General features: G+C 34.5%; 1 protein-coding gene across 3 annotated transcripts in view; it reads left to right on the plus strand.

The window, feature by feature from the left end:
• Positions 1-14,064, plus strand: part of LOC116641192 (rab GTPase-activating protein 1) — a 149,454-nt gene that overhangs the window by 48,188 nt on the left and 87,202 nt on the right. For all 3 annotated transcript variants that reach the window (XM_032418771.1, XM_032418772.1, XM_032418773.1), the window contains 5 exons: positions 749-859; positions 1,242-1,308; positions 1,999-2,101; positions 3,018-3,187; positions 13,497-13,671. In XM_032418771.1, the coding sequence (XP_032274662.1) occupies positions 749-859; positions 1,242-1,308; positions 1,999-2,101; positions 3,018-3,187; positions 13,497-13,671 (626 nt within the window). The remainder of the gene's footprint in view (positions 1-748; positions 860-1,241; positions 1,309-1,998; positions 2,102-3,017; positions 3,188-13,496; positions 13,672-14,064) is intronic.

Raw genomic sequence — 14,064 nt, forward strand, 5'->3', positions numbered from 1 at the left:
GTACAGTACGAAGACATAATTTGTATTTGCTGCACGTTGGCTGATTGCCATTGGCAGATGTTTGCTTTTGAGAACAAAGGAGCCAGAGAAAGTGGTGTGTGGGAGAGTAGGGGATTATTTTGGTAAACTCTAATTTTAAGAATATTTTCAACTTTTTTCTTAAGGTGATGTTTAAGTATATCATTAGTATTATTTTTATAGTTATTGCACATGTGAATAATAAGGTTATCACTGCTTAAGGGAAGCATTAAGCAACAGCTTACTGTTGGCCTTATTTTCCTTATCTCTATTATTTTTTGAAGGTACCTTTTTTGGAATTCAAAGGATGTATGATTAAGTATTTTTTCTTTATTACATATTTAAACAAATAAGGCAATAAATATTTGTAAAAAAAAAAAAAGTGACTAAATTGAAAGGAAAGAAAACTAATGTTTTTTTGAGTGCCTGTATGCTAGATGCCATGCTAAGTGCTTTACAGATATCTAACTTAATTTCACAACAACAGAAAATTAAATTAAAGCCACATTTTAGGGAGCATATGAGTTTTTTCTAGCTCTTATAAATTGTTTAGTGGATTACATACAGTAATGATAATATTTTCACATCAAGAGGTAGATGATGATTTTTAAATTTCTGTGATGACTTGAAAACCAGGCATACAAAAGAACCCTAGATTCAAGAGAGGTTGTTTCTAGTATATGTCACAAGAAAATACTTTGCAAAATTAATGAAACATGTTGTTCTACAGTGCAGTTCCTAAAGAGAAGGACAGACAGTGCTTTAAACTTCGCCAGGGAACTGATAAGAAGATTGTCATCTATGTGCAACAAACAACTAATAAAGAACTGGCCATTGAAAGGTAAACATTTTTAGTAAATTCAGCTTAAATATAAATTCTCATTTTTATCAATCCAGTGGAGTAACCATATACTATATTCAAAAATATATTTGCAAAAATTTTGTCCTCTGGGGAATTCTTTTGGTTATTGAAGTGAATACTTCGTTCACTTTGAATTAGCTCCCATAAATCATCAGCTAATATGCTGACTTCAACTATGTGATAATAAAAGACAAGAGAATTTGTTTCTGTAAGTAAAAGAAGTAAGGTTATTTGGGCAATGCTAATTTATTGATAATTTTAATGTGTCCTTTATCCATCAATGAGAATTTTAAATGACCTAGTTTAAACGTCTTTTTTCTGTTATCTTTCTTCCAAATTTATGCCTGTTCTTTCTTTGCAGATGTTTTGGTCTTCTCCTTAGCCCAGGAAAAGATGTACGAAATAGTGACATGCACTTGTTAGATTTGGTAAGGATTGCTTTTCTTTTTAAGGTTATACACTATTTCCTTGATAAAAGTTTCACTTTATCTCACTTGAATCTGATGGTAAAGCACTTTTGTGAAGGTGTTCTTGTGAGCTGTAATAGCAATAAACAAAGACAAAGAATTTCCTTATTTCTGACTTGATATTTACTAGTCTGACCTTAGACCTATTTAGTCTCAGCCTCAGTTTCTTCACTGTATAATGGTGAATAATCCTTGTTTACAATTTAAGGTTGAAGTTGGAATCAAAGAGAGAGTTCGTGAGGGAAGTGTTTACAAACTATCATGAGTTTTTTAAAAGTAGGTGGTATTAATATTGTTGCTATTATGTGAAAATCTTTATTTTCAAAACTAAAATTTATGTGATAATTATGCACTTGACAGAAGAATTCAGCATAGATTCAGGTGGTAAATTTCTCTAAATTTGCAGAATTTGATATGATTTATAAGCATTTACTTTATAATTTTTCAGGAGCAATTGCATAAATAATTGGCACATCTTTAATTTTAACTGCAGTCGTCTCATTCACATATATTTCTACTTTTTAAAAAATATCTGACCCTCTTTCATATTTTTACATTTTCGTGACTCCTGTTTTTTAAAGGCAGCAAAATGGGAGCTAGCTGTTGTTCCTTTATTTTGGGTTTAATGTTTGTTTTTACTATTTTCTTTAGGAATCTATGGGCAAAAGTTCGGATGGAAAGTCCTATGTTATCACTGGGAGCTGGAATCCAAAATCTCTACCTTTTCAAGTTGTAAATGAAGAAACTCCTAAAGGTGATGCAGATTATTGATATCATGAACAGAAATTTTGGTCCCAAAAAGATACCCAGGCCTTAGGACCACTTATTTGACAAATATCAGTGTTTTTTAATTCTGGTGAAACCAAAGAATTTGTGTAGGTCTTTGAGTTTATTATTAAATTTGACCTATTAACAAAGTATCATTTTTCCCCACTTATTTTTCCCTCCTTCTCAATTTTTCACTTCCCTGCTTCCTTTTCTATTCATGTACTTATTTATATACAGAATTCTAAATTTTATTTTTAACATATGCACATATGGTTAAAAATTAAAAGGATATAGAGGGGAAAGTAAAAATTGACCATAGTCCTCAGGGCCCCACCCCAAGAGGACCATTGTGACCAGTTTCATATGTAGCTTTTCAGATATTTTGTTGCAGAAACCACCTTTTTCAAGTTATTTCCTACTCTTCCTGAATGCCATTTAGTGGCTGTATAATATTCTATCCTGAAAATGTAACATTATTTGCTTAACTAGTGCCTCCTGTTGAGCATTTATTTTTTTTTCCCCTTCTTTTTTTCTTTTTACTCATAGCACCATAGATAAATGGATAAGTTAGCCAAGATTTTAAAAGTTGAGAATTCCCAGTGTTGGTGAGAGTGGCATGAAGAGGCCGTATGCCACTTTTGCAGATCAGTCTGACAGAACATTTCATAAACTTCTATGTAATGCTGTCACTAATTCCAAGGAGTCTACCCAAGCAAAGAATTCTCAATACAGAAAAAGTTTTCAAAACAGCAATTTATCTGATTATTTTAGATTTTGATTTAATTAATGGATCACCTTAAGCTATCTTGAAAGTTTGTGAGAAAAGTAATTACTTTTACATTAATTGTATGAGCAAAGATATTTCCATTTTTTTATTTGCTTCTCCCCCCCTCTCTCTCTAGATAAAGTGCTGTTTATGACCACAGCTGTTGATTTGGTAATAACAGAAGTACAGGAGCCTGTTCGATTTCTCATAGAGACAAAAGTCCGTGTTTGCTCACCTAATGAAAGATTATTCTGGCCCTTCAGCAAACGTAGTACTACTGAAAATTTCTTTTTGAAACTAAAACAGGTACTACACTTTTCTATAAATATGGGAGGGAGGTATAGATAAGAAAGGAGAAACTATTTTTGAGGCTGATTTATCATCAAGCTATCATTTATATCTTTAAACAGTCATGTGTATTTTAAACATATTAAGAGGAAAAATTGTCTTTCATTTTTACCCACGTATTTATCATTTTTCTTGCTCTTCATTTCTTCCTCAAGAACCAGGTTCCTGTCTGATCTTACTTGCCTTCAATCTGAAGAACTTACTTTAACATTTCTTTTAGAGTCAATCTACTGAAGTCATTAACTCTTAGACTTCTTTATCTGAAAATGTTTTTATTTCACCCTCATTCCAGTGGGATATTTTCACTGGCTGTAGGATTCTGGGTTGACATTTTTTTTCTTCTGGCACTTTAGAGATGTCCTCTCACAGTCGCCTGGCTCTCATTGTTTCCCATGTGAAGTCAGCGTGCATTTATTGATATTGTTTCTCTGTATGGAATGAGTCATTGTTTCCTGGCTGCTTTTAAAATTATTTTTTATCTTTGGTTTTCAGACATTTAAATATGATGTGCCTTAGGCATGGTATTCTTTGTCTTCCTTGTGATTTGCTGAGCCTCTTGAATTTTTTTTTATTTATTTGACAGAGAGAGGGAGGGAGGGGGCACACAAGCAGGAGAAACCGGAAAGGGAGAAGCAGGCTCCCCCCTGAGCAGGGAGCCTGATGCGGGGCTGGATCCCAGGAGCCTGAGCTGAAGGCAGATGCTTAACCTACTGAGCCACCCAGGCACCCCTGAGCTTCTTGAATTTTTAAATTTTGTTTAAATATTTGTTTTGTTTTGTTTTGCCCAATTTTGAGGAAAATCTGCTTTGTTATTCCTTTCAACCTTTTTTCCTGCCCCATCTCTCTTTTCTCTCATAGGATTCCAGTTACATATATTTTAGTCCTTTTGATATTATCTCGCAGATCTCTAAGGCTCTGTTTTTAATTAAATAATTTTTTTTCTGTTTTTTCTTCAGGTGGGATATCATTTTAACTCTCTTTTGACATGTCTTAAAGCTGGCTTGCCCCTTTTATCATCCCCAATTTTCTGTTAAGTCCATTCAATGAATTTTTCTTTAAATTTCAGATCTTGTACTTTTTATTCTAGAATGTCCATTTGGTTCTTTCTTTTATAGTTTCTGTTTTCTTATGAGATTTCCTCTTTGTTCTTTCAAGATTTTCTCTTACATCCTTGAGCATAATTATAATATTGCTACTTTAAAAATCCTTAACTGCTAAATCTAATGTCTGGTGAGTCACATTTTCCTGTTTCTTTGTCTAGCAATTTTGGATTATATGTTAGACATTTTTAATAATAGATTATTATAGTCTATTATGTTATGGTCTCTTCTGAGTATCAGTTTAAAAAAAAAAAATTTGTCAGTTAATTTGGTCAAAGTCAAATTCCATACTCTATTTTACCTGTGGTGGGCAGTAGATGAAATCTGTTTCCTTTTAGCTTTTCTTGGCCTCAGATGCCCACTACTTTTCCTTTCTTTTGCTTTCCTTTGTATCAAAACTTCTTGAAAAAAAAAAAAATCAAGTCCATAGTGACCTAAATTGCTAAATCTAGTGGTCAGTCTGAGTCTTCATAGTCCTTGGCCTTTGAGCAGTATATAATACGGATGATCACTCCCCGCTTCCTTATCCCTCTTTCACTTAGCCTTCAGGACATCTCAAATTTACCTCACCCCCCCACCAATCCCTAGAATGCTCTCCTTACCTGTCTTTACTGTCTCAGTTCATGGACATCTTCTCCTAATTGTTGCTGAGGCCAAGAATTTTACTTTCATTTTTCACATCCCATATCCAGTCAGTCAGGAAATTCTATTTACTTTCAAAATCTATTTAGACTCTGGCTGCTTCTTAGCACTTAGATTACACTAACCTCATCTGAATTGTCACCTTTACCTGAGCTACTGTAGTAGCCTCTTCACATCTCCCTGTTTCTTTTTTTGCACCCCCCCCCCCGCCCTTCATATATTCTCAACACAGCAGCCTAAGATCAAATCAGATCACTTTTCTGCTCATAACTCTTTAAACCTATTCTACTCTGTAAAAGCCAGAGTCCTTTTCGGTGGCTTCTAAGACCCTGTGTGATCTACTGCCTGTTATACCATGAACTAATTTCTCTCTTACCGCTCTTCTTCCTTGCTTCTTCTGCTCTAGCCATGTTCTCGGGGCCTTCGCTATTAACTGTTTCTTCTGCCTTAAATGCTCTTCCCATTTCCCACTTGCTATTATTCATCTCTTTCAGGTCCTCATCTTCTTCAAATCTGTGCTCAGATTGACATCTTAATAATGCCTGATTGCCACATGTAACACTGCAGTTTGTCTGCTCTTAACTTCCAGGATATCACATAATATACTTAATTTTATTTTGCTTATTATCTATTTTCTCTGTTAGAAACCTCTACTAAGGCAGTAGAGGTTCCTGATCTGCCTTGTTCACTGATTTATCCCAAGCATCTAAAACATAGTAGTTGTCTATAAATAGTTGTTGAATTGATTTTATTGACATGTAACTTCAGTCTTGAGTTTTACAAAATTACAGTGTTGCTTGTGGATTTACTTGAGTATACTTTCTGATAGCAATAAATATTTTAGTTCCAGTGTATCCAAGTTAGCCCTTTTGGTTATAGTTAGAAAAAGGTGGCAAACAGAACAGGAATAGAGATTTCTCTTCAGTGCTGTCCTAGGAGACAGAAAGTAAACCTGGGCCCCAGCACTGTTCTCCCAGCTCTTCACTGTGGCAGCAGAAAAGGATTAGCATAGGGTTATCAACTAGAAGTTGGCTTTGGAATCAGAGTATATGGATATTACCACTGACTAGCACGTACCTTCAACTCTGTGAGCCTGTTTACTCAGCTGTAAAATGGCAGTGATTGAATCTTCCTCATAGTGTTATTTGATATGGAGAAACTATGTAACACATTTGGCATATAGTATGTTCTTCATACATTTTACCTGTTATTGAGAGGGACTGTGGAACCTAAGTGGGGCAGAGAAAGAATAAAAAATATTAAGTCATTGAGATGCCTGGGTGGCTCAGTCAGTTGGGCATCTGACTCGATCTCAGCTTGGGTCTTGATCTTAGGGTTGTGAGTTCGGGTCTCCACTCTGGGCATGGAGCCTACTTAAAAAAAAAATACTAAGTTATGAAATCAAAACAACATTGATTATTCTTAGTGGATTAGTCCTAGAAGAAGAACACTTCAGAAAGAAAACCAATTTACAGGTATTATTTTAAAAATTTAGGGAGTAGGGATGATTCTTAAGTGTCTAGAGTAAGAGATGATAAATAGAACTTAATTCTATAATAATTTTAGAACAAATTTATATGTAAGAAAACATACTCTCTTTAGAGTTCTGTCTCTTTAATCTTAGTGAACATAAATAAGATTCCTCTGATCTTGCTTTTCCCTTTAGGTCTTATACAACCTTATATTCAAAGACTGCATGAGTTTACAGGAATATTACTTATGTGGTTTGGTCTAATATAATGTATCTTAAGTAGGCTAATAAATGACTTAGGCAGAATAAAGTAGCCAGAAACTCATATACCTGAGACCTAGCCCAATAGACTACTCTAGAATCTCTGTTAAGGTTACAAGCTAAACATAGGCCAAGTTGTCAGTATTTTCTTTGCAAAAAGCAGAAGTTTATATGTGGAAGCTAGGGAGGAGAGCAGGGAATTCCTGAGAATCTTTCATTTTTTTCCTTATTTGGGTAAGTCTTATTTTGGGGGGGAGGAGTTTTGTGAGGGGTGGGGAATGGGAAAGAAGAGAGAGAGTGTGAAGAATTTGAGCAGCTTGTCGCTGTCTTAGTGCACTTAGAGCACTGTTAATCTCATTTCTTGTAACATAATAAACTAAGTTTATTCCCTCCTTTACATTCATGGCATTAAAAAGTAATAGCTACAGTGGTTGAGAGCCTACTGTGGCCATCCCTGTACGAGCTACCTTGACTTTTTCTGTCATATAATTTTTATAGTGAACCAATGAGGATAGTATTTTCAGTTTTATAGATCCAGAGATGTACAATCAATTTTATGGAATGTTGTGTGAACAAGATGCATACCTGAGCTTTCTCAGCGTTCTCAGTCAGGATTCTTTCCGTAGAAACATCCTCCCTTTGTCTGTCTTTCTGTAAGAGTATTTTTAGGATTTACTTAAATTAAGGAGAATTTAAAATTTTAACCCTTTTGCAGTTCTCATCAGACTGAAAAGGAAACAGTGGTGCAGACCAAATTTTTAAAATATATAGCATATAGTTTCTGTTGTCAGTATGGGAAAATAATTGTAGAAAAAATTTTAATACGTGTTTAAAAATTGATTCTTTTTCCTATCACTAAAATTACCTGATGACTCAGTAACTCCTCTTAAGCATGGAAGCCTTCCCAACTGTGAGTAGTATTATATTAAGATGGCATCATATTAGAGAAGAAACTTTTAAAATTAGTGGGGAAAGAGGCACGTGGGTGGCTTAGTCGGTTAAACGTCTGACTCTTGGTCTCAGCTCAGGTCTTGATCTCAGGGTTGTGAGTTTAAGTCCTACACTGGGCGTGGAGCCTACTTAAAAAAAAAATAATGCAGAAATAATTGTTTTCTTGGATTTAAATATTTAGAATATTGTTTACTAAAAGAGGAAGAAACTGGTCTGAAGACTAGGTTTTCCAACAGTAACGTAAAGTGAATTTAAGACCAGCTAAGCATTCTTAAAACTATGGAATTACAGAATTTTATTGCCAAAGAGATTCTAGGTGTCTTAGAATCTTTTATGAAATTATTTTATAAATGAAGCTGATCTCTACAAGATGAAGTATGCGGCCAACATCACATAGACAAGTTATTAGTATGACCATATTAGAAACCTGAGCCTCTTATTTCTCTTTGGGGTGTGTGTGTGTGCATATGCATGCCTGCATACATAGGCATACGCACACATATGCAGTAAACCACTGAACCTCTGAAGGTGAAAAATATGGAAATGCTTTCTGTACTGGAGATCTTCAACTGCTAAATCAGGGGGCACGTGATATGTGGTATTCCGCTGTTCCTGGGAAGTGTGATCACTGGGTTAAGGTGGTGACCACTGGATTTCTCCTTTGTAAAAGTAGTTTTTGCATTTAGCAAGTAATATTTGGGGTGGTTCTTTGGCAACTTCCAAATACCCTGTTCCTCAACAACTTTCTAACTAATGGTTTTAGCATCCTTTAGCATTGATGATCCTTCAGTCAGTTGAGTTCATTCACATATTTTCAATAGTAATTTCACATTACAGGGTTTTCTTCTTTTACATTTATATATGTTTCTAATATTGAATATCTTAAATACAATAACTGCAATATATTTATTTGCTTTATCCTACTTTATCAAAGAATTAAAAAATAACAGTATTGCAGGAAACACCCTTAATACACATCTTTCTTTTATTGCTCCTAGCAAATTTATAACAAAATCTTTATAAACTTGTAAAATGTTAAGAAAAGGTACTATTATATTTGTTTTTGAAATACAGATTTTAATTACTTAAAATTTCAGTGAGGAGAAGCATATATTAATACAATTAATGATGGGGTAATTAAGCATTCATTAATAAACTTGTACCATTTCTAAAATATAGATGATGCCACACTGCAATTTGTGTACAACTTACATTGTACAAACTTCTTTTAATTGGAAATAAGACCCATATTTTCATATCAGTATATAAAAATCAATATGTAAACATCTAAATGAAAAGGTTTTCAGAATATTTAGCATATTCTGAGCTTTTCTATAGGTGCTTAAATTTTGGGAAAAACGTTTATTAGTATAACTGTAATATGTAGGTATAACATAAAAATGGATGTATATAATATGAAATTGAGTCAGTATAGTTTCAAATTTCCATTTGTTGATATTCATTCCAAAAAAGTCAGTATTGCAATTAGTAAACTATTGAGTGAAGTTTAAGATTTTATGGAACTTTTTTCCCCTTTGAACATGTTCCAGTATGATTATAAAATGAGTGTTGTGTTCAAAAGTTAATTGGAAAAAAAATTTTTTTCATTATAGTTACGTTACCATTTGATATATATCTAGGTTCATTTGTTTCCATATTTTCAATTTGGGGACTTTGGGTCTTTTATTTGGTTTAATTTTTTGAATATTTAAAATATATACAGTGGTACAAAAGTCAAGATTATGTAAAAATGTACTCAGAAGTCTTAACTTTCATTCATGTTTCTCCATCCAAACCCATAGGTAACCATTATTAGTGGTTTCTGGGTTACCGTCCCAATGTTTCTTTTTGGGAAAATAGTAAAATACTCCTACGTATTTTTAACTCCCCCACCCTCTTTCTTTTAAAGATTTATTTATTTGACCGAGAGAGACACAGTGAGAGAGGGAACACAAGCAGGGGGAAGTGGGAGAGGGAGAAGCAGGCTTCCTGCTGAGCACGGAGCCCGATGTGGGGCTCGATCCCAGGACCCTGAGATCTTGACCTGAGCCGAAGGCAGACGCTTAACAACTGAGCCACCCAGGCACCCCTTTAACTCCCTTTTTTAAGTACAAACTAGCCTGTGTACCGTCCTGCACCTTGCTTTTTTAACTTACTATATCTTGCAGATCATTCCACATCATTTCATAGAGATCTTCCTCATTCTTAATGGCTACATAGTACTTTGTTGTTTGGATGAATCATGATTTATGATTTTTTAAGTGTCCTCTATTGATGGATTTTTGGATTTTTTTAAATCATTTGCTATTCCAAATAATGTTGTAGTATAGAACTTTGTGCATATGTTTTGATTTAATGAAAGTGCATCTTAGAGTAGATAATTTTGCATATGTAATTTTGTTATATTTGCCCAATTTCCCTTTCTCACTGTTGTAATCATAGAGATGAACAGGATATGAGAGTACCTGTTTCTCCACAGGCTTGTCAAGAGTATGTTGTCAAACTTAAGGATCTGATGGTAGTCTTAATTTATCCTTTGATGAATGAAAACAAGCCTTTTTTCATATGTTTCATGGTGACTTTACTTTCCTTTTCTCTGAACTATCCTTCATATCTTTGGCTTTTTGGTTTTGGCCTTTTTCCTTTTAGTTTTTAGAAGCTCTTTCTGTATTTGAGAGATTAACCCTTTGAGATATAAATTGCAAATATTTCTCCTGGTTTGTCACTTGTCTTGTGACTTAAATTATGATGAATCTTTTCAGCTTTTTTTGCCATATGGTTATATTTTTAGGTACTTGAATTTATCAAGGTTTTCCCTTTAAAGCTTCTGGATTTTGAGTCATAATTAGAAATACTTTCCCTACACGCAATAATAAAGAAATTTACACATTTTCTTCTATTATATGGTTTTGTTTTTCTACTTTTAGATTTGATTCATTAGTGTTTTATTCTGATGTATGGTGTAAAGTATGGGTCTGATTTAATCTTTTTCCAAATGGCCATCTACTTGTCCCAAAGCCATTTATTGAATAGTCTAACTTTTCCCCCAGTGATTTGAGATGCCACTTTTTATCATATATCACATTTTCTTGCATGTTTGGACTTTATTCGGGCTTTTATGTTCTCTTTCATGGGTTTTTAAGTTACTCATGCACCAATATCACACTTTTAATTATGTAGACTTTATAATATGTTTTAATACCTGATAGGGCTACCTTACCTCCCCAGTTCTTCTGTGGATTTTGCCGGATATTCTTATTTTTCATGTAAACTTTAGATTCAACTTCTATAGCTCTGGGAAAAAATTGGTATTTTTACTAAGGAGAATTGACATCTTTATTATGTTTAGTCATCTAAGGACATGGTATCTTTCCATTTATTCAAGTCTGTGTTTTTCAAGAGTGATTTTTCAAAAGTTTTTTATTACAGAAAATTCAAACACACAGAAATAAAAATAATAGTATAACCCCCATGTACTATTTCCCAGCTTCAACAATGTATATCATTTTTAATAGCTGGCATTCTTATAAGCAGGGTTCAGTTCGTGACTATGTTTATCTGACTTCAAAAGGCAGTTTTAGTATGGTCAGTATAACTCACAGAAGAGTTTCTAGGTGAGCTGTAGTGGTTATCACATTTATATAGTCTCTGAGAATTTTTTTTTTTTAAGTAAAGAGCTGTTGATCTTTGAACTCTTCTAGATAGTAACTAACTGTTTCAGACAGTAATTTGTAACAAATGAAAAAAGGAAATCCTATTCCCTATCAAAGTGTAATACTTAAAAGTTAAACGTAATTATAAATTTAGAATGAACATATGTCATAGATTTTAATTCAATTCATTAAGTATTGAGGGAGCCAGTAAGATGGTAAAACTGGCTCTACGTATTTGAGGAAATTGAGTTGATATAGTCCTTTAAAAAAAATAATAATGTTAGAACAAGATTGCTAGGTCAGAAATAAAACTGGCTAATGTCTTAAAGGTAAGTTTGGGTTATCTTTTCTACTGGACAGAAATCATTTGCCTATCTATTGGACACAAATCTATAGGTTAATATATAACTTCATAGAGTCTGGGTCTTTAATAGTAAGTAGCTAAGTCAGAATTGTTTATTTATCTAGAAAATTAATCCTTAGGTGGACATGTTAAAACAAAGTTGTCAAACTAGAGTATGTGGGTCAAATCTGGCCTGGCCTTTGTTTTTATAAAGTTTTTTTGGAATATAGCCACACTCACTGACTTAGTATCTATGGGGGCTTTTGCACCATCGTGGCAGAGTTGAGTAGTTGTGACAGACTAGTGGCCCACAGAGCCTAAAATATTTACTCTTTGGCCCTTTTCAGAAAGGTTTACCGACTCCTATATTAAGCAGTGTTTCAGGATGATATTGAAAGGACATGTTGCCACTAACTTGGTCTTCCAGGATTGGGATAATTTTTTTAAGAACCTACATGAACATTCAGATGATAAAATCCGCTCTGCCTGATATTTTTGTACCTAATGAGCATTTTAACCCCCTCTTCTCTTTCTGTATTTTTACTTTATGCTTGTATATCTTTCTCATTGGTGTAGCCACATTTCTAGTTGTCTTTCTGTCTTTTCCTATAATTCTGCTTTTTCTTCCTGCTCTGTATTTCACTCTTTTTTCCCCCTTCTTCTTAAACTGGCTGTAATGTGGAATATTAATATATTTAAATTTGGTACTGGAAAAGTTTTATATTCTTGGTCCTTAATTTTTAACTTAGGTGAGTTCAAACTATGTGTTTGCCTCAAAATACAAACCAATTTGAGATACAAAATTTTTGTGAATTTCATTAATCTCTTTTCTGCCGCTCACCTCTACACCCCAACCCCAGTTACAGCTTTCAGTTAAAGAAAAGTTCCCTACACTGCTTTAATTAAGCTAAAGGAGTGGGAAGAGGCATGGAAATAAAAGGACTCTCTTAGTCCTAAACTGTGTTAGAATATTTTAAAACATTTTTTCCAGGGTGCCTGGGTGGCTCATTGAGTTAAGCATCTGACTCTTGATTTCAGCTCAGGACATGACCTCAGAGTCATGACGAGCCCTACATCGGGCTCGGCGCTGGGCGAGGAGCCTGCTTAAGAGTCTCTCTCTCACTCTCCTTCTGCCCTTCCCCACCCTCTCTTCCTCTCTCAAAAAATAAAAAAACAAAACATTTTTACATAGTTTCTTCTTTTTTTTTTTTAAGATTTTATTTATTTGATAGAAAGCTCATGTGAGAGAGAGCATGAGCAGGGGGAGGGGCAGAGAGAGAAGCAGACTCCCATCTAGCAGAGAGCCCAACACAGGGCTTGATCCCAGAACCGCGGGATCATGACCTGAGCTGAAGGCAGACACTTAACCAACTGAGCCACCCAGGGGCTCCCCTCATCGATAGTTTCTTAAACTAAACTTAAATAAAACTGCAGAATTAGAGTCCTGCTAGCCTATTTTCCTGCGGATTGTTAAGTCTAAACGTATATTTTTCTATTTAGAAAAGGTTACATTTGGGGGCGCCTGGGTGGCTCAGTTGTTGAGCGTCTACCTTCGACTCAGGTCATAATTCCAAGGTCCTGGGATCAAGCCCTGCGTTGGGCTCCCTGCTCGGCAGGGAGCCTGCTTTTCCCTCTCCCCTGCCCCTGCTTGTGTTCCCTCTCTCACTGTCTCTGTCAAATAAATAAATGAAATCTTTAAAAAAGATAAAAAAGAAAAGGTTACATTTAGTGTAGACATTTCAAAGTTCTACCTTTTTATTCTCACATCCTGTATGAAATCAGAAGTGTAGTGCTCAGTTAAAAAATAATTGTACCACTTAGTAAATAATATTTTTTCATCTTCAAGATAAAGCAGAAGGAGAGAAAGAACAATACTGACACTTTGTATGAAGTTGTGTGCTTGGAAAGTGAATCAGAGAGAGAGAGGAGGAAAACTACAGCCAGTCCCTCAGTTCGCCTGCCACAGTCTGGATCTCAGAGTTCAATGATACCTTCTCCTCCAGAAGATGATGAAGAGGAAGGTAAATTGTAGGGAGAGCTTAATTTCTATTATGGGGTGGTACACCATGCACACCATTATAATTTTACGAGGGAATTGATACTGTGACATAGCATTTGGAATTCTTTCAGTAAATACTTATGAGAATGTACTATATGCAAAGGACCATGGGAGATTCAAAAATGATGAGCACAGGACCTTCTTTAAGATAATTGTAATCAAGTTGGAAAAAATGAGATTTATAATTAGTGTTTTTTTAAAGAATCCGCATGTGCTAGCTTAGTGTATTAGCACATTTTTAGAGCAAACTTGACATAGCTTCCACCTAAATAAATGTTCCCATTTCAACTGGTTCATTTTACAGGGACAATTTCACTTGTCAAAATGTGGCTTCCACACATGACTCTTTCACAAA

Source organism: Phoca vitulina, unplaced genomic scaffold, assembly GCF_004348235.1.
Source record: "Phoca vitulina isolate PV1807 unplaced genomic scaffold, GSC_HSeal_1.0 scaffold21, whole genome shotgun sequence".
NCBI classification, from domain to species: Eukaryota; Metazoa; Chordata; class Mammalia; order Carnivora; family Phocidae; genus Phoca; species Phoca vitulina.